General features: G+C 42.9%; 2 protein-coding genes across 25 annotated transcripts; one reads left to right on the top strand and one right to left on the bottom strand.

Moving 5' to 3' along the window:
- Positions 1-1,568: 1,568 nt before the first annotated feature.
- On the top strand, positions 1,569-3,500 carry LOC112276705 (mitogen-activated protein kinase kinase 9). The gene has a single exon (XM_024508279.3). It carries the CDS (start codon positions 2,103-2,105, stop codon positions 3,138-3,140), a length of 1,038 nt encoding a protein of 345 aa, XP_024364047.1. The 5' UTR covers positions 1,569-2,102; the 3' UTR covers positions 3,141-3,500.
- Positions 3,501-5,385: 1,885 nt separating this feature from the next.
- Positions 5,386-17,513, bottom strand: LOC112276704 (dual specificity protein kinase YAK1 homolog). Of its 24 annotated transcripts, none has more exons than XR_016500581.1 (22): positions 15,283-17,513; positions 14,595-14,794; positions 14,191-14,344; positions 13,579-13,688; positions 13,206-13,275; positions 12,880-12,959; positions 12,551-12,629; positions 12,208-12,371; positions 11,739-11,886; positions 11,286-11,394; positions 10,981-11,063; positions 10,741-10,818; positions 10,113-10,175; positions 9,458-9,863; positions 8,788-9,115; positions 7,770-8,548; positions 7,216-7,570; positions 6,790-6,961; positions 6,554-6,611; positions 6,355-6,414; positions 6,004-6,150; positions 5,386-5,606 (listed from the first exon to the last, which is right to left on the bottom strand). XR_016500581.1 is itself a non-coding variant. In XM_090247040.1 (18 exons), the coding sequence occupies exons 2-18, from the start codon at positions 15,550-15,552 to the stop codon at positions 7,497-7,499; spliced, it is 3,195 nt and encodes a 1,064-aa protein (XP_090103166.1). In that variant the 5' UTR covers positions 15,553-15,719; positions 16,899-17,513; the 3' UTR covers positions 6,965-7,496. The 24 variants fall into 24 exon arrangements, 1 of the variants encoding a protein (XP_090103166.1); XR_016500582.1 differs by lacking the exon at positions 5,386-5,606 and having other exon boundaries at positions 5,983-6,150; positions 6,790-6,946; positions 15,283-15,719; positions 15,840-17,513; XR_016500584.1 differs by lacking the exon at positions 5,386-5,606 and having other exon boundaries at positions 5,983-6,150; positions 15,283-15,719; positions 16,279-17,513.
- Positions 17,514-18,311: the final 798 nt, after the last annotated feature.

Genomic DNA, 18,311 nt, shown 5'->3' with positions numbered 1-18,311 from the left:
ATATACAGAAAAGAATGACGCTTCATTCCTAAAAAAGCATTGTTTTCTACTACTACCTTAAAATGTCCTAGAAAATTTGTACTCGTAACAACAGTAGTGGGTTTCCTTACATAAAAACCTCCGTTTTTTCTTTATCATCGTTTCAGTTGTGCCTTTCAAACACTTTTTTTTTTTTTTTTTTTTTTGTTGTTGAGGGTTGTTTCCCAAAGGAAAAACTCTGATGGGATGTTGTTATTTTATACTCCCACCTTGAAATTATTCTTAATGCAAGGATACTGAAGCAGATAGTCAAACTTTGTCTCTGCTTCTTGAACCTATTTTCACATAACTTTATGTTGTGTTTTTGAAAGATCAGTTCATGGTGTCAGTAGTTTGACAAGACTACTAGTAATTCTCCAGTGACTTTAGTTTTTTATTAAAATAATTCGTCATCAGTCTCCTAGATCACATTAATTTATTAACAAGTCTTGCACTATCCACCTCTAAAATAAGCAGCATTTCGCAACTCAAAGCTGAGAATGATTTTCTAGACTGAAAATAATGCCAAGAGATGTACAAATACTTTTTTCTGATCTTTCTTTCTTCTACCATTTGTTCAACTGAAGATGTGATGCATAATAAAGAACTCTCACACCCACCAACTCAAGCTAAGAAGATAGAAAGAATAATGAATTAGTGTAACGCATCAGGAGTCACCTTTGCATTTCATCACACCCCTAATCCACACTGAAACAAACATACACACAACGCATTTAAGACCAAAATTTCTGCATCAAAAATAAAAAAATTAAATTTTCTCAAAAATATAATAAATATCTTGTGGAAACCAGCCTCAAAACCCATATCACGAAAAAAAACACACACAGGAAAAAGAATAGGTGAATTGGCGACGCAAGTGTGAACGCGACGAAGACAAGTAAGGTACGGCGATCCCCACCGTATATATAGATGCTACACCATATAGGGTATATACCGCACATAGAATACGTACTATTAACATAATACAAAATACGAAGTACCGCGTAGGTGAGACACCACCCGGCTCGTCGTCGTCGTCGCCGCCGCGGCTGCAGTAGATTCCGCTACTGGTGGTGGTGAGAGTGAGTGAGTGAGTGAGCATTGTTTCACAATTCCGGCTTCGCATCCAAATTCTCTACAAGACTGGCGTCGGGAGAGATTTGTCTTCGCGGGGAACCCCATGTAGACCCAATTTTTAATTTTAATTTTTTTGCCCATTCGAGCATTGTAATTGTCACTTTGTGGTAACAGCGAACGCGGTTCGTGGAGTCAGTCAGTCTCTGTCTCGGTCCAAATACGTCGCCTGGCTTAGCTCTGGATCCCGCAGACACGTAGATTATTCATCATCTACCGTCTTGCCGAGGTCGTCGATCGGGCCCCACATGTATGTGCCGAGTGGGGACATCCTTCCGAGGTAACAATGGAGTCAGATGAGGTGAACCCTCTCCGAGGCCTTCTTCGTCGCGAAGCTCGTCTTCAAAGGGAGGATTATTGACGGGCTCTTGATTAACGCGTGCGATTGGGGGGGGGGGGGGGAGGGAGTATAAGGAACCTGGGATAATTGGACCTGGGGGCCAATTTCTTTTTCTTTTCCCCTCGTGGGTTTTCGTCGGTTTGGGTGTACGAAGTTGGAGCTGCATGGTTGCCGGGGGAGCTTGTCTTGCAAGGTTTTCGAGGTTTGTGAGTTTGCATCTGGATTGAGGGCGGGGCGTAGTTTGGGAGTGCTTGAAGGTGTTTTAATGAGGGGACGGGAGTGGGGAGTTTTTGAGACGATTTAAGAACTTGAGGAGGTGAGTTTGTCAGTGTTGCAATAGGTTTTTAGAGGGGAGGAGTTGGATTGATAAGTGGGGGAGAAAGAGAGAGAGAGAGAGAGAAATTGAGTGGGGGTTGTCGAATTGAGAATGTGGTTTGATGTGGCGGGATGGAGATGTAATTGCGTTGAGGGAGAGACGGGGAGGGATTTGGTGGTGGGAGGAGAAGAGTGTGAGGAGCGGGAGGGTGTCGAGTGGAGGTCGTAGAGGAGGTGGAGGAGGAGGAATTGTGTTGGCTTGAATCGAGGGTGGAGAGTTTAGAAAAACTAACAGATGGCTGCAGCAAATGATAGGAGGGGAAGCAGGGGTTTGGGATTGTCGTTGAATTTGCCGAGTCGTCAATCGCCGAGACCTCCTCCTGTTCCGCAGCCATTGCCGCTCCCTCCGCCTTCATTGGATAGTAGGTACAGCAACTCTAGTAGGGGATTGGGGAGTGGGTATGCACAGGGGAGGGGTGTGGAATTGAGTGATCTGGAGAAAATGAATTTGCTAGGGGCGGGGAGTGGGGGGAAGGTGTATAAGGTGCGGCATCGATGGACGGGGAAGGAGTACGCGTTAAAGATCATCCAAGAGAAGCACGAGCTGGCGGTGAGAAACCAGATCATGCGGGAGATGGAAATTCTGCAAATTTCCAAGTCGCCGCATCTAGTGGAATGTTATGGTGTGTTCGACCGAGGGGGCGAAATTTCCTTCGTTCTGGAGCACATGGATGGAGGCACCTTGGCGGATGTGCTGAAACACCACAAGAAAATCGGTGAGCGCTACTTGGCGGAAGTGACGAAGCAGGTGCTCTTGGGATTGCTCTATCTCCACAAGCACAAAATTGTCCATCGGGATATTAAACCTTCCAATTTGTTGCTCAATCGTAAGCAAGAGGTGAAGATTGCCGACTTCGGCGTGAGCACCGTGTTGGCGAACACACTCGCGCAGTGCAATTCGTTCGTTGGAACTTGCGCGTATATGAGCCCCGAGCGATTCGATCCGGATGGCAATGGCGGAGAGTATGGATACGCAGCCGATATCTGGAGCCTCGGCTTGACGCTTCTGGAGTGTGCCATTGGACGCTTCCCTTGCTTACAACCTGGGGAGAAGCCAGATTGGCCTACCTTGATGTATGCCATATGCTTGGGAGAACCTCCTGCCCCGCCACCAGATGCTTCTCCCGAATTCCGCAGCTTCATCATCTTGTGCTTGCAGAAAGAAGCTGCTCGCCGGCCTTCAGCTGAGATGTTACTATCACACCCCTTTGTGAGAAAGTATGAAGGGCGGCCTGGTGTTATCTCAGCATTACTGCAAGGTCCGGTGTTGTGATGCATCGGAAAAGATACCGTATGTCTTTCTTTTTTTTAATTATTTTTTACTTTTTTTCTTATTTTTTTAATTTTGTAGATGTTGTAGAGGAGCCCTTCTCTGCCGGAAGGTTAGGTCCGTATGGGTTGGAGATGAAAGGAAGTGATCACTGGGACCATTTGAATGTCGAGTTTCTCTCTCTTTTGGTTCTTCCGGACCTACATTGTCAATACCAGTCATATTCTCATCTCTTCGCATCAACGCATATTTGGCAAAGAGACGATCTGATAGTTTCATCACCTTGGTTTGTTAACTCAGTTGTGTTTCTTCTTTCAAATTGAGAAAAAGAGGTACAATTCAACGAATGGCCCCTTCAGTTAACCCCCTGCCTTCATGTCTGAAGGGATATGTTTTGCAGGCGTTTTTGTAATCATGGGTTGGTAGTCTGGATGCCACGTTGTTAATTTGTGGGTGGCAATTTTCTTTATTGAAAGTAGAATTCTCTTCTATTTGGTGTTGGACCTGCACGACCTTCACAAGGCTCATGTGAGTTATTTTGTTTTGTGAGCTCTCAATTCCGGTGTGGGTGATCTGATTCACAAGCTTTGCATTCTGTCAGAATCTTTACAGAAAGATCTAGAGCTCTAATGATATACTAAAACAGGAACTGGTTATATGCCCCCAAGCTTTTGGCATCGATTTGAGGTAATTGTGAGGAACTTTGTAGTACTAAGTTTCGTGTGTTCATTGCATTCATTTTTCCTGTCGTGCTCGTTGTGTGACGAAAGGATAATCATCATACTGCTCGAGCCCACTTTAGACAACCTTCAGACCTTTAGTGAGCACAGGGTTTTACTGCTGTACAGAATGGCCTCGAGCCAACCGAAAGCAGGATTTGAATTCATCAGGCACTCATTCGCTCAGATACGGAACGAGAAAGATGCCGTGTAGCAATCGACAATCAATTTCTCTGATGTCAGTGTAGGAACAGTCAACATGAAGGTAGGAAAACTGCTTTCTAACAACCATAAGAGTAGTGATCCCGGTAGGAACCGCAGTTTCTCGAAAACTGCCAAAGCCAATTCGCAGGAGGCTGTGAACTCCAACAAGTGGGTAACCTTGGTTTCCTTCCTCTTCGGCATGTGGTCAACAAGAAATAAGGCGAAGTGGTCAAGTAATTTTGGAGCAGGTGCTACTGTAACTTATGTCATCATCGAATCCAATGAGCATTCAGCAATTCAGCACTCCAGTTTCAGGCAGCTATCTCATAAGCAAAAAGGCGTCGATGTCTATCTAAATGGATAAGAAGCGGTGAGTTGTTCCATCAAGGTCTTTGTCTATGTACTTTTTGATGAGGACCTGAGAACTGTCTCAGAAATTTTTTGAACTTCCAGCAACTGCTTGGCTTCTAGTTTGCGCTCGTATTTTTTTCACTCCTTTGCAAAGTTAACCACCTGTTTTTTTGCACGTCATGCTGACTCGCTTACGTTTCGACTGTTTCAGCGAATACAAAATTAATTATCTGTATCGTTGATGGGTGTCACATTAATTGCAGTAGCTGTACGGGAGCACGGCCTGCCCATAGCACGATTAGATTAAGGTTTTTATCAGAGAAGATACCGCCAGGCTGAAATTGTACTCAGAGGTTTAGGAAACTGTCAACGAATCACGGTTCTTAACACACTTGGACTAATACGTAACGAAAATTCAAATACGAAAGGACAAAAGCTGACGCCATCACTGAGGTACTGAGGAAGCATCTGCAGGTAAAATTCGCTTCGTGTCATGCTTGTGTTGTTCCCCGATCCACACTATCAAATTTAAAATGTACTCTGGACGTTTAACCTCGTGCAGTTTAAAACGCATGAAACGACAACACTGCGGGATAACCGCCGAGCATCCGCGTCCAACATTCACTTGCCCCACTTGTTTTTGCCGAAAGGCGGCAATGGATTGTGAAACAAACCCAAGATCACCTTATGAAGGCCTCTGGTATCCAGAAGGATACTGATCAAGGAAGCGTCTAAAAGTTTCAGTAGTCACTTTTCCTTCAATGTTGTTTCTAATCGAGTTATCCAATTGCCGAACATGCAATCTGATTCTTCATAAGTCATTAGTGTGTGGAATGTAGGATTTTTTTATTATATTAAATTTTGGTTATCTCAAACTTTAATCTACTTAATTTCTACATTCCTGTGCACAAATGTTTCACATCAAATGCGGATGGTGAACTCATCTTAGGAACAAATTCAATGAAAACATGATGAACCTCTTCAAAAAATGATTTATTTATTTTATCAATTCGTGGAAACAAAAAGAATATTAAGAGCATTCGAAGATTCTCCTAAGATTAGGATGTAATGTTTGCGTGACATACTAGATCAATGTCTATGCATTTACTAGGTGTCATTCTCCAATGTCGCCATAACCGCTTTTACTCCAAGGGAGTAACGATACCGCAGATCCAAAGCGCTGATGTGAGCTTTTCTGACATTTACTAAGGTGCCATGAATCAGCCTAAGCCACAACAGTGCCTGAATCTCTGGAAGGCAAATACTCGGCACTAGCTTCTGAAGTGTTACATCTCAGCATGTACTTGCAAAAAACTGTGATGTTTGAAAATTTACGGGTAGAAACAACTTAAGTTCAATTTACACCCTGCATTTGGGTTCATTGGTGTGACTAGCAGTAAAAGAATAACGTGCAGCAAGATCAGTATTTGTAAAGAATGGTACTAACTGGGTTATAACAGAGTGACAAGACTGTCGTACTAGCACAATGACAATACAACGGATACACGTCACGCTAGTATCATTCATAGGATAAAGCTTACATCTTGAAGTTGGAACAAATATGCCAAATGGAAGAGTAATCTCGAAATCACCTTTCAATTATTGAAACCAGCTTCAAAACTTTGTCCCTTATCACAAACACAATGCTCCCTAAGAGATCACTCTAAACACCTAAAAAGAAAAGCAGAAATTTTCACGCCCAGTTCCCACCACCACAATGGTAATGGGACAGCAGAGTCCTGGTAAAAAAGCAGAAACTACATCAGAGCTAGAGACAAAACAAGGCGACCTAAAGCATAACAAAAAGAAAAAGAAAAAGAAAAAGTCGATATGTCAATAGAAATAGATGCTATCCACACAAACACCAGTGAAATGATGTCCCTGTTTCAATATCCAATTGGAAAAGTGATGAAAGTGAAAATTTGATCAGGTATTATTTATACCTGACAGGCTCGACTGTAGCAATTTTTAAAACTCAATATTTTGAATCAATACCTATGGTCCTGTCGAAGTCCACAACATCTCTCGTTAAGCAGGCAACCTACAAGAAAGAGAAAAAGTGCTGCAAAAGGCAGTAGGAACAGTTCTACAAATGACTACAATTAGTTAAATTTGGCAGCGGCACACTTGTGTATTACTTACGATTTGAACACCAGGAAACAAGCATTTTGGCAACCAAGCTAGCTTCATAAAAATAGACCTGGAGGTTCAACTCCAACCTGCAAAAGTCAGTGAAAAATAAAAAGAAGACGACTAATTAACAAACTAAATACTAAACACAACTGCAGTGGCCTAGTAATGATTAACAGCTAATAGATTAACAACATTTAATATAGTTGAGATAAAATTTTGCACAACAAAATGAACTGCATACTTACTTCCATAATGCAGTCAGTAAGTCTTAAGGTCTCAGAAATCTGCGCAAGGCAGCAAAAACGTCTGTGACAAACAGCTGCTGCCAAACCACCAGCGACGCCAAACCCACTCATTTTGGCATGACATGTCAGAACCGAGTGGTCCGGAACACAAAGAGCACTGAGATGAAAAGCACTGTAAGAGCCATTTAGTATCCTAATTTGTGTATAAATAAATTGACATGATACATTATTGGCATCCAGAAATCATAGATCTCCACTTCAGGTTCTTCTGTAGATAATACTATACCAAAACATGCACCTGGGATTTGCAGCAATGTTATGCAAAAAGTATGATCCCAATTCTATCTTCGGGCTTAGTCACTAAACAATTCCGATCATCAAGAGAAACGAGACAATTATGAGCATGAACATATTTAACTGGCTGACCTGAAATGAGAGTGGAGAACTCCTCCACATTAACCACCGATCTGGCCTAGCAAAGAGGTAGAGGCCCATACTTCCACGTTCATTGAAAAATATGTTCGAGTACTCACTTTAACAAAGACTCCTACGTTCTTTAGGTGCTGAAGTAAGGCCATGTTCCCATCATCAAAGCACTCTGGTTTATCCGACATGATACAACATCCGGAATAGACTACTGACTAGGTAGGTCCAATTGCAGACGTCGCTCACATATTGATTCGAATAAGATTTGGTGAGTGAATACGTTACTTCCGATAGACTCCCCTGCCAGTTGGCGGTGGTCTGTTCAATCCCACTAAAGCTGGTCCAGGCCTGCGACCTGTCAAAGTGAACATGACGCTTAATCTATCAGTGATCGACATTCTGAACTGTCCACAGACAACCTGAAAGATCAGTAGACACAAAACAACAGATTCGTGAGAACATGGTACATAACAGATGCTGCATTCCGTTTTAAAAGTCGAGAGCTAGAGGAATCAAACAGATATCACTTCAATTACTTCAAACGTCAAACCCACCAGCAAAGAACTGCCCAGTAGCATAAATTTGGTTCGATAGAAATGCAGGCGGCTGTGCAGGAAATGTTGTTGTACCCACTCCAAGATCGTGGAACTGCCCCAACCTAGCAAGCATAGGCAGTGCATGATGTCCATCAGGGTTACCCCAAGCTACAGGGTGGCCACCCATTCCCAAAGACTGTTCATTATTAACTCCCGCAGCATGGAAGCCTCTAGGTCCCATCTGCGGCGAGGGTAAGAGACCATCCCCTCTTTTCTTCTCCTTCTCTGCTATGTTTCCAGAACGATGAAGAGGTGAACCAGACAGATGTTGATGGTCAGGGAAATGTAAAGGTGGATGCTGCTGTTGTCTCTGCTGGAAATGAAGCACCCCAGCTGGTGAGACGTGGCTAGTAGGCTCTCCAGAAGAGAATCTTCGGCTAGGAGGCCCAGAGCTGTTACCAGAATAGGATCCAGAAGTCAAAGAATGCTGTGGGGAATGAGGATGAGTGTGTTGCTGGTTATGCGCGTGTGGTTGTTTGTGATGTTTGTGGCTAAGGCGACTAGACGAGGCTGAGCCTTGCTTTGACGTTTGACCTCGACCATACCCTCCGTACGAACCCTGCAGAGGAGCTTTTGTGAATCTAGAGCCTGGGCCACCAGGTCCATATCCTGGACCTGGACCTGGCCCTAACCGTGCTCCACCGCATCCCATCACCCCAGCAGAAGGTCCCATCTCTGACGGCATAGGAAACACACTTGATTCGTGAACAGGATCATGTTCAAAAAGAAGTTCTTCCCTGGCGTTTCAAAGCATAAGAAATATTTAGTACACCACGTTAGTGAAAAGCTTATTTCAAGAAAAACACCTGAAAGGCCACACAAAATTGAAATAACAAAGTAAGATGCGTATTACAGCTCAAGCAAAGAAAATGACTTGTATCGGAAATTCCAAGAAGCTGTACGAAGGTACATCAACTTTAAAGGGCAAAGCAGCAGAATAATAAAGAGGACATAATTTCAACTAACTGATACTCACCGATAATCACCGTCAAAATCTCCGAAACCTGCACATTCCTCATCACCAGCTTCAGTAGTAGTCTCCGACGGAAAGAACTGAGGCCCAAGTGCTCCCGGAGGGCAAGTGTTGTTGAGTTGGTGCTGGACAACCATCCCCGTGTTCCCACAAACCCTTAATGTTTTCAATTGAAGGCTGCCTTCCACGTGGCCAAAGTTGCTGCTACTAACGTCTGTGTTTCCGGCAGCATTATGTTGCTGAAGCCTAGCCAAGAGAACGTTGTCGTAAGGAACACTTGACCCTGGCGATGACTGGAATGTTGACCCTGGAAATCCCTGGTACAAAATACCTACAGAAATACAACTGTCAGTCATCAAAAGAAAAAGAAAAGAAATAAATAAATCAGATGTACTTGTTAGCACCATCTAGATAGAGGCAAAAGAAAATTTGGCTATTCCTTTCCAGAAATTTCGCTCAGAAGCTGAAGGAGGAAGATAGACAAAAGCCAAAACAGACTACGGAACTGCGAAATTTCAAACCATTACAAGAAATAACATGCGTTGGGCACTACAGTTCCACCTAATTTCATACGAATTGCAACCAACAAACCACGAGTAGCCTAGGATCCTTCAATTCCACGAAGGTTTAAGGCTACAAGAAAAGCGTAAGTTCATTGTGTAACTCGTAATACCTGACGAACCCATATATTGAGAACCTGGAGACGATATTTGCTGAGATGCAGGAGAGACCATAAACTGAGGACCAGATACATGAAACTGATGCGAAGGGCTAGCTCCTAGTGAAAACGAACACACTCCACTTGCCGAAGGACTGGTTCCAAGTTGAGTGTGTCCAGCATTTTGCATGCGTTGCATGTGGTGCCGTCTGGTATCAGGAGACCAAGGACCAAAAGAAGTATGTCCATTCAAACGAGGTGGCATACTCATAGATGAGCCTGTACCCTCTCCGATACTTCCTAAACTGCTGCCTAAAGTACCGTTGTCTCCAGAACTTGCTGGACTACCTGGAACCGGTAAGGATACGGGCTGAAGTTGCTGGCCTCCGATTAGTTGGGCGGTTGAACTCATGATCCCGACCTACAAAAAGAGGCACATTTAGCCTAAGAAGACAAATGCTTACATCCCTCTCTTTGGTAGGATATCTTTAAACAAAATAAGTACTGAGTATCCTGAACCGCTAAGAAATGCATGCGTGCTCAAAGAAAATACAAGGAGAAAATAGAACTTCGATTATCAACAAATGTGAAAACACACAACTAGTAGGAGTTCATGCTTCAACACATAAAGACTGAAGATTTTGTATAAATAGGGGGACTGAGAACTCACATGAGGGGAAAGACCTTGCCCAAACAAGGAGGGGTGCTCTATCATCAGCCCCAGACCAGAAGGCTACACGTCAAGAACCAAATAATTAGCTATTGCCTCGCAGAAATTAAGATATGAACCTCCCCTCTGGAAGTAAGTATCCTCATTTTCCTTCTTGGAAACAAAATAATAATAACAATAATAACAATAATAAGGGAGTTGCTAAAGCAACACTCCCATATTGTTAACGCGACACCCCACGTGTATATAGTAGGGGAATGAGGAGTGGAGAAGTGTATATTCATACAAGCCGAACATTGTCGTCTTTGTACAGTGAGCGAGAAAGGGTGAACATCGATATGCGCGCTATTGTGGCGACGTTCACAACAGTCACGTGCCCACCTCGGGGTGTCGCGTTAACAATATGGGGGTGTCGCTTTAGCAACTCCCTAATAATAATAATAATAATATTTTACTCTGTAAAAGCAACCTAGAGAAAAAACAGGAAATTTTATATTTAATTAAACTAGGTTTGAAATCTCTAAAATTCATAGCCACGTCTGTAACTGGTGTGACGATTAGTGTAATACATTCCTGTTGCTATATATGACATCGACACCACAAGAAACACAAATGAAACGTGACTCACTGCATGGGATATTCGTTCTGTTCGTGGCCTGAAAGAACCCGTGAAGGGTTCCTGAGTAAGAAAAGGGTGTTGAGAAGCCTGTTAAGACAGAGGAGCTTGAGTCAGAGCGAGATACTTCTACTGCCAGATGCTGTTCTCAAGATACAACCATCTAAAAAATAAGGATTTTTAGTAAGCTGCAAATAACCTAGTGAGTAAGGAAGCAATATAATCATCTCGAACTCAAGCGAGGACTCATACCTCATGAGGTGTCCATCTCTTGTGAGGATCCACTTCAATAAGTCCCCTCAAGAAATCGATAAACACTTTTCGGCTGAATCTTTCTGCATTACAAAAATACACCACTAAATGTTAAAATGCAGATAATGGCTTTCATCATGACTGACAAAAGCATGTGTGATGAGTTACAACAAACACAAAGAACTCCAACAAAAGTAACCCCGATGTACAAACACGACAGACATATGCAAAACATTGCATCGCATTGCACAACAATCACGAACATTCAACAGCTAGGTTTCGCATATGTCTAATTAATTAAACACCTTTTTCCAGTTCTTCTCTTCCAGATGACTTCATTGGATAGGTCATAATCATATCCTCAAGGCTCCCGCTCATGTAACGCCTTCCAATAACAGGTTTCTTTTTTTCTCTCTGCACAAATTAAGAAGATCAGCTTCCCAAAACACATATTGATCTCTTGTGTAACGAACGACTCATACAGCTGAATGCGGTTATATGAAGGGCACCTCATGTGAAACCAGACCATCTCATGCTGCAAATCTACTGAAAAAAATCCTTCTAGAAAACATTGTTTTTCTTGGGATGCAAACACACCCACAACTATTTGGCCTGCTTACAACAGTAGTATATATCCGTTCAGTAAGAGGAATACACAGTTTCAGAATAATATAAGTCTTGAAAAGATAAGCAGGTTTTCCATAGCTACAATCCAATAGTGCCCAAAAGAAACCCAGCTTGCGCAGTAGAAAACTCACAGCTTCATTCTCTTCTGGGGTAAGGAATTGATAAACTGATTTATGTCCACTTATGTGGCCATTTTCTGGTTGTGGAGCTGCACTTATCACCTTAAAGTATTTGCTTGTATTCTTTGCATTCTGTAAAATATGATCAGAAGGTTGTTTTCTGCACAACAGCCAAAAGACGCAATCGTGATATCACATCAAATGAAAGCACACACCGAGGGAAAAAAATGTACACACCAGCAAATCAACCTAAAAAAAATTTAGGTTACTGCAAATCCCGGGAAGAGATATTAATTTGAACCCTGCGATTCTTCGGATGATACCAATTAGGACACGAGTAAATACACTATCGTACATCTTCTAAAAACAAGTCATGGATCTGTATATGATGTGCCCAGAGTATCACACACACAACTAAGGGTTAAAAGAGGTCATTGAAAGTAGCAGCAATCACAGTGCGTGCAGTGGTAAAAGGGCATACCCTAGTTTTTCAATGATGAAAAGGAGGAGGTCGTAAGGGCATTGCCCAGGAAATAATGGCAAACCAAGGAATAGCTCAGCTGCGACGCATCCCAATGACCACATATCAATAGCTGTTGTATACGGATGACCAAGTACAACTTCTGGTGATCGATAAAATCGGCTCTGCAATGTGCAAACGTTACAGTTGTGTTAAATATCATACTCGATTGATACAACAAACAAGCCAATTAAAAGTAAGAAACCCAAGTCAAATGCCCCAAGAAAAATCAAATTCAAACGATATCGAGTACCTCTACACATAAGTAGCTGTAATCTAAGGACCTCTTCGCAAGTGCACTTACCTGTATGTACGAGTAAACTGTGTGCTCCTCCATGCATGCCGATCCAAAGTCAATAAGTTTCAACTCCGCAGCACGCAAACTGCAATTATACAAACATAACAATTCGGTCATGAAATTACCGCAGAACCCAAAAACGTGATAACTACTACACTAAAATCATTAGTTCAAAAGCACAAGACAACATATAAACAGGAAGACATTACTGTTAGCTACCTGATCAATACATTCATATCTCAAGCAATCATCCAGCGCCATCTTACTAACCAAAGAAATTAGACTCAATGAAATCAATCTCAGATGTACAGAAAAGCTAATCGTAAAAAAAATACCTAGACAGCAGAATGTTCTCCGGCTTGAGGTCGCAGTGTATTACACGTGCATCATGCAATAAACTCAATGCATCCAGCAACTGGCAAAAAGGCACTGGAAAATTAGTTGTGCTTGACTGACAAATCACCAGACATATGCATGTGAAGCGCCAGAAGTAAACAAATATCAAGTAACACGATTACGATTGTCACAATTGAACACTGTCAATGAAAACAGGATAACGACGAGACGAATAGCCAAAAAGTGTTGTGATGAATAAATGATACTGATTTGCTGTGACGAACAACCGATACAAGCACAAAAGAGTATGGAGGGAAATTTGTACCTGACCAGTGAAGATCCGCACCAGTTGTAAGGAGATCCCTTTGAATTTGTTCGTCTTCAGAAGCTCAAACCTAGAATAAGTATTGCATTTAATGTTATCCAAAAATAGCCAAACATGAAACCTATCAAATGTAAATATAACGCAAGCAACTGCAGAAGAAGCAGCTAATACAAACATGTCACCATTTATACTCCTGCAATCCGCCAAAGCATTCTAAAATTTTCCCAATTCAACACTGCCTGCACTTCTGTGGTCTGAATGACCAGCTAGTATTTTCATTTTCCAGTCAAAGCTCACGGCCGAATGGCTGCTCAGCCATTAAAAATATATGAAGACGATAACAAAATACTTCAATGCTTGCAAGCTTACTTACAAGTTAACTCCAAGAAGCTCAAAGACGATACAGAGGTGCCCTTCATAGCTGAAATGGTCAAAGCTTCTCACAACATGATTCTCATTTCTCCAATCACGTATATTATTCAACTACAAGAACAATCCCATAATCAGATTATTTTCTATAAATAATAGATGGTGAATTCGCAAACATGAGCCAGCACATAGAACATTCACAACCGTTGACAAAATTACAAGTAATGTCAAACTCATCAGCATACAAAAATACTGCTAAAATACACAAGTTTGATGTATATCCTAACTATATGTATGAACAAGCAAGCACACTTTGCAGAGCACAGCAAACCTTCTAAGCTATCAAGCTCCATGTCAATAAGCACTCATCAGTTAATCAAAATCATCGGCATACTGCAGAAACTCCCGTGGAAACACTCTCCCTGGTTACATACAAGGCTCCTGCAATTGTGGAGACAAAGTGAATTCCACACCTATGATGGCTAAGCTTGTAATGAACAAATGCATACACAGCTCACTGCCAGACTTCGAAATATCCCAAGGAAAAACTCCCCTTGATCAATCATACGACTAGAGAGACTGTTTGGTACGGTATATGGTACGCGTGGTGTTTTACCCTATGAAGGATGCCAATTTCTACTTTGGCTTGCGCCGAGTAAGCACTTTGGTTTTTAATGATTTTCACAGCCACATATTCATTGGTCTCCGGCACAAGGCACTTCGCGACCTGCCCAAAAGTACCGCATCCAACGATATCTTTCACAACATATCTGCAAGCAACAGAAACCTATTACATACATGAAACGCTTGCAGCAAGAAGCAGACTAGAAGATACTATTAGAAGAAGATTAGAATCCACTATTCATCAAAGTATGTTTTAGGATGTATTTAACAGGCTTTTTCCACTTCTTTCTTGAGTAGTGACTGCTCGCCACACTTGAAGACAGTAAGAAAATGCAATCAGAACCTAACCAGGCCATTTTACATTCCAAAAATATTACCCGGCGAAAAAATGTTCACCTGTGCGTTCTGTCCTCGTTAACCAAGACACGTCCAAAGTACAAAATAAGATCATGATTCTCGTTGTCTGAACCATTATTAGAAACTCCAGCGGAAGGAATGGTTAAAAATCTCTTAGGGTTGTGGCTCTCCGAAAACTGAAATCTTGGATTGCAAACACGGTACGTATTCACAATCTCCTTGGTCAACTTGACTGACAACTGCATAAAACCAAGGCATCAACACTTCAGTATCCTGTAATCAAACGTTTTTAAAAACTCGGATAGTAAAGAAACATAGATGACAGTTCAACCCCTAAAACAAAGCCCAACGATACTTCCTGGTACTTCCTGATACTTCCCAACCACCTCAAACCTGGTCGAAGTTTAAAGCCTACGCACTAGCAAATGCATGCAATAAAATGCGACATACCCTGTGCTAATGTAAACGCCCTACGTCCTGATTAATGGCACGGTTGAAACCAGAGATGAGCAAGATAAATGTACATCAGTAGTTTAATCTTGCTACAAAATGTTCAACTACAAACGAAACTTTTCTACACATGAATATCTAGCATGCTCGGAAGGTACCACACAAATCTGCACGCTTGAAAAGGTTAATAACAGAGAAGGCCAAGTTTCATTCGAAATATGTCCTCGTTTACCGACGATGCACAAATAATGGAATAAAAGATGAGGGTAAGACGTACGGGTCGTGAAATCTGAGAGTGAGGTTTTCTTGCTCCTCTCTGGCCCGGACCCAGCTCCGGTCTCCTCCTTGAAGGTCTATAAGACTTAAAAGCAAGAGACCGGGGGAACCAGTGGGAATGGGGAACAGGGTAAAATAATGTTGCTTCTTGAGCATCTGGATCTTGTTTCTGATTCATGTCCATGATGACTACTGCGAAGAATCCAGCACCAAGTCTAGACTTCCCAACTCCACCAGGTCCTGGTAAAATTCCAATACAGTCCTCGCTCATATCAATTCATAAAATTGTTTCCACGCGAAATTTTCCTCCGACGGAAATCAAACTTTTCTCCAAAAGCTCAAATTCTCTTTGATTCTCCAAATAAAAACCCGCAATATGCAATGGACACTGAGCACCAAGAAAATTGTCCTTTTCCTAGCTTTTTAATCCCCGCCTTCCTGTAAACCCCTCACAATGACTCGAAAAATCAGTAGAGGCCCGTCAACAGCACTATCAACTACAAACCCACAAACTTATTTATGAGGATGTTTCCGCAACAAAAGCTAAAGAACGCATACCTCTGGACAACAGACTCTTTCACTGGCAGTGTACCCGTGCAAACTACCCCAAATTCTATACCAACTTAATTGAAGCGTTCCCTTCACCGCTAGGAAACCAATTGCATGTAAAATAGAAATCAACTTAGTTTAGAGCGAGTTTTGTAGAAGTGCTTGAACCACTCACTATTACAAAACAAGACGTAAAATAATCAAGCACGTACCAATCATCAACTAAAAATAAATAAATAAATAAATAAAAATCTTTCCACACGCCAATTGCACTCTGAAAGCGTTCAGATGGGGGGAAAACTAAAATAAAAATAAAAAAGAGGTAGAAGGTGGAAATTATCTGAGGGTAGGAGCAGTAATAGCATTTAAATTACGGCATTGAAAATGAATCGTGCCGAAGGTGGGATAGAGAGAGTAAAGGGTGGGACTGAACTACATTACAACTCACCTAATAAACAGAACTTGACCAAAAGTGAACTTAAAACACCTGATTCAAGGTCTAAGAAACAGCTTAAGCTTTCAGAATCAAAAGCATCAACACCAAATCGAATTGGTCTCAAAGACGTTAGGGTGCCAGTTGATCAAGTGCTGCAGTAATTCTCACTCGTTTCCTACCCTAACTGCGGCGACCTACTATCAGAAGTTGGAATCAAGAAGAATATACACACAAAATTCTGGCTAAAAACGGGGACTTAGTGGACATGTCACACTACAAGCAGGTTCGCGAAACAAGGAAATACGACGCTTTGCATTGCCTCCATCGTGGCATCTCTCGCCACATCCAGCAGGAAGAATCGAAGAAGAACAATCAGGAGACGGCAATAAAATCCTCCACTCTCACAGCCTCAGGATTCATCCTGTACCACTCGGCACTACAACACTCGAATCGCCGGAAGTGCACAACTCCCTCCAAATCCACGCGCTTTATATCTCATACAGACTTGGACTATCCGAATATCCCACACATGAGCGGAAAACGGTATCATATCGAAAACAAAGCACCTAAGGTGCATCTGCGGCAGAACCACGATCACATCCTCCCGAACGCCATTAAATCTTCCTGATTACCCCAAAATGTCTGTCACAATCGACGCCCTTCTCCTTCGCACTCTCCTTCTCCCTCTCCTTCCCCCTCCATTTCCACGGCATCGCTCCCAGTCCCTATGTTTTCACTCCCGGTGATGCTTGCAAGGCCAAACTCCTCCTCCCCTCTCACGACTCCACGACAGTCACTCTAATTGTACCATGACACCCCCTCAATCATCAAACCACGAGAACCAAAATATATATATATATATATATATATATATAATATTCAAACTCCTCCTGCAGTCTGATGCGACACGTCCGACATCATACCACAGACAGCGCGGCAGCATAAACACCACCCCTACCTCTCTTCCTCTCTCCCTCTCTCTCACGCTCACTCTCGCTATCTCTCAATTTCGTTCGTCTTGCCTCCTCAAGGAGGCAGGGATCATCATGTCTGGACTGAGACCATGGCTACATCAATCAATCATCCTGCTCCTGCTGCGAGCGTCTCCTGTGGGAACGGTGTGCCACGGCGTGGTCCCATGCTTCTGCTCCTGCTGCTGCTGCTCTAACCAAGCAGAGGCTCACCGCTCGCACACCTCGCAAGCTCCTCCATCTCCACACTCATCCCCTGCTCCTGGCACCCCACCCCCCCCCCCCAACCCTCCCCCACCACCTCCACCTCCACTATCATTTCCTCCTCAAATCTCGCCCCCTCTTCCTCTTCGAACTCCCTTCGCTTCCCTTCCTCCCTCCGACCAACTACCCACGCGAACGGCTTCGGGAACCCATTCCCCCATCCTCTGGGCCACACCAAGCGGCGATGATAACGATGGGGGCTTCTGAATACCACAATAGAGGCCTAAATTAGCTTCTGTCCTCTCTGCTAAAATAGCCGGAGGGAGGAAATATTGGCCAAGCTACGCCGTGTCCCGAGCCTGGGCCAGGGTTCGTTGGGTTGGTTGGTTGAATAGCTTAGCTTGCTTGCTCGCTCGCTTGTCTTCAGGCTCCTCCTCTTCTTCAGAGTTCGAGTCTCATGATATTTAGGGATTCAGGGCCCCTCTATATTTACTAAGATCTCCACGGTTTCATGGACTCCGCGTTAGTGTGTATTCTGCCCTGGTCCGGCGTTAGTGCGCCAATTCTGTATTGTACGCTTTGGTGTACGTATTTCCCTCCTCTCCGTGTGCATGTTCCCGCGGCTTTGTTGTCCCGCCCGTGCTTGCCTTTCACGTGTATATTTTATCCAAAGCTGCGATGTGGTGGATGGATGGGGTAGATGTATCATTCATCTGTTGAAATTACCTTCCTTCCAGTGGCTTGTGGCACGCTTTTTGGTCCAATTAGAGTCTGAATTAGGTCATTAATTTCATTGAACTCTATCGTTGGAATCGACGTTTTATGGATTTTCAGCTATCTTGGGGTTTTTTGGAAAAAAATTGTTTTGGA

The sequence above is a fragment of the Physcomitrium patens genome, chromosome 24, assembly GCF_059467195.1.
Source record: "Physcomitrium patens ecotype Gransden chromosome 24, ASM5946719v1, whole genome shotgun sequence".
Lineage (NCBI taxonomy): Eukaryota > Viridiplantae > Streptophyta > Bryopsida > Funariales > Funariaceae > Physcomitrium > Physcomitrium patens.
Note: the sequence above shows the minus strand (reverse complement) of the source record. Positions and strands in the feature narration are given on the sequence as shown.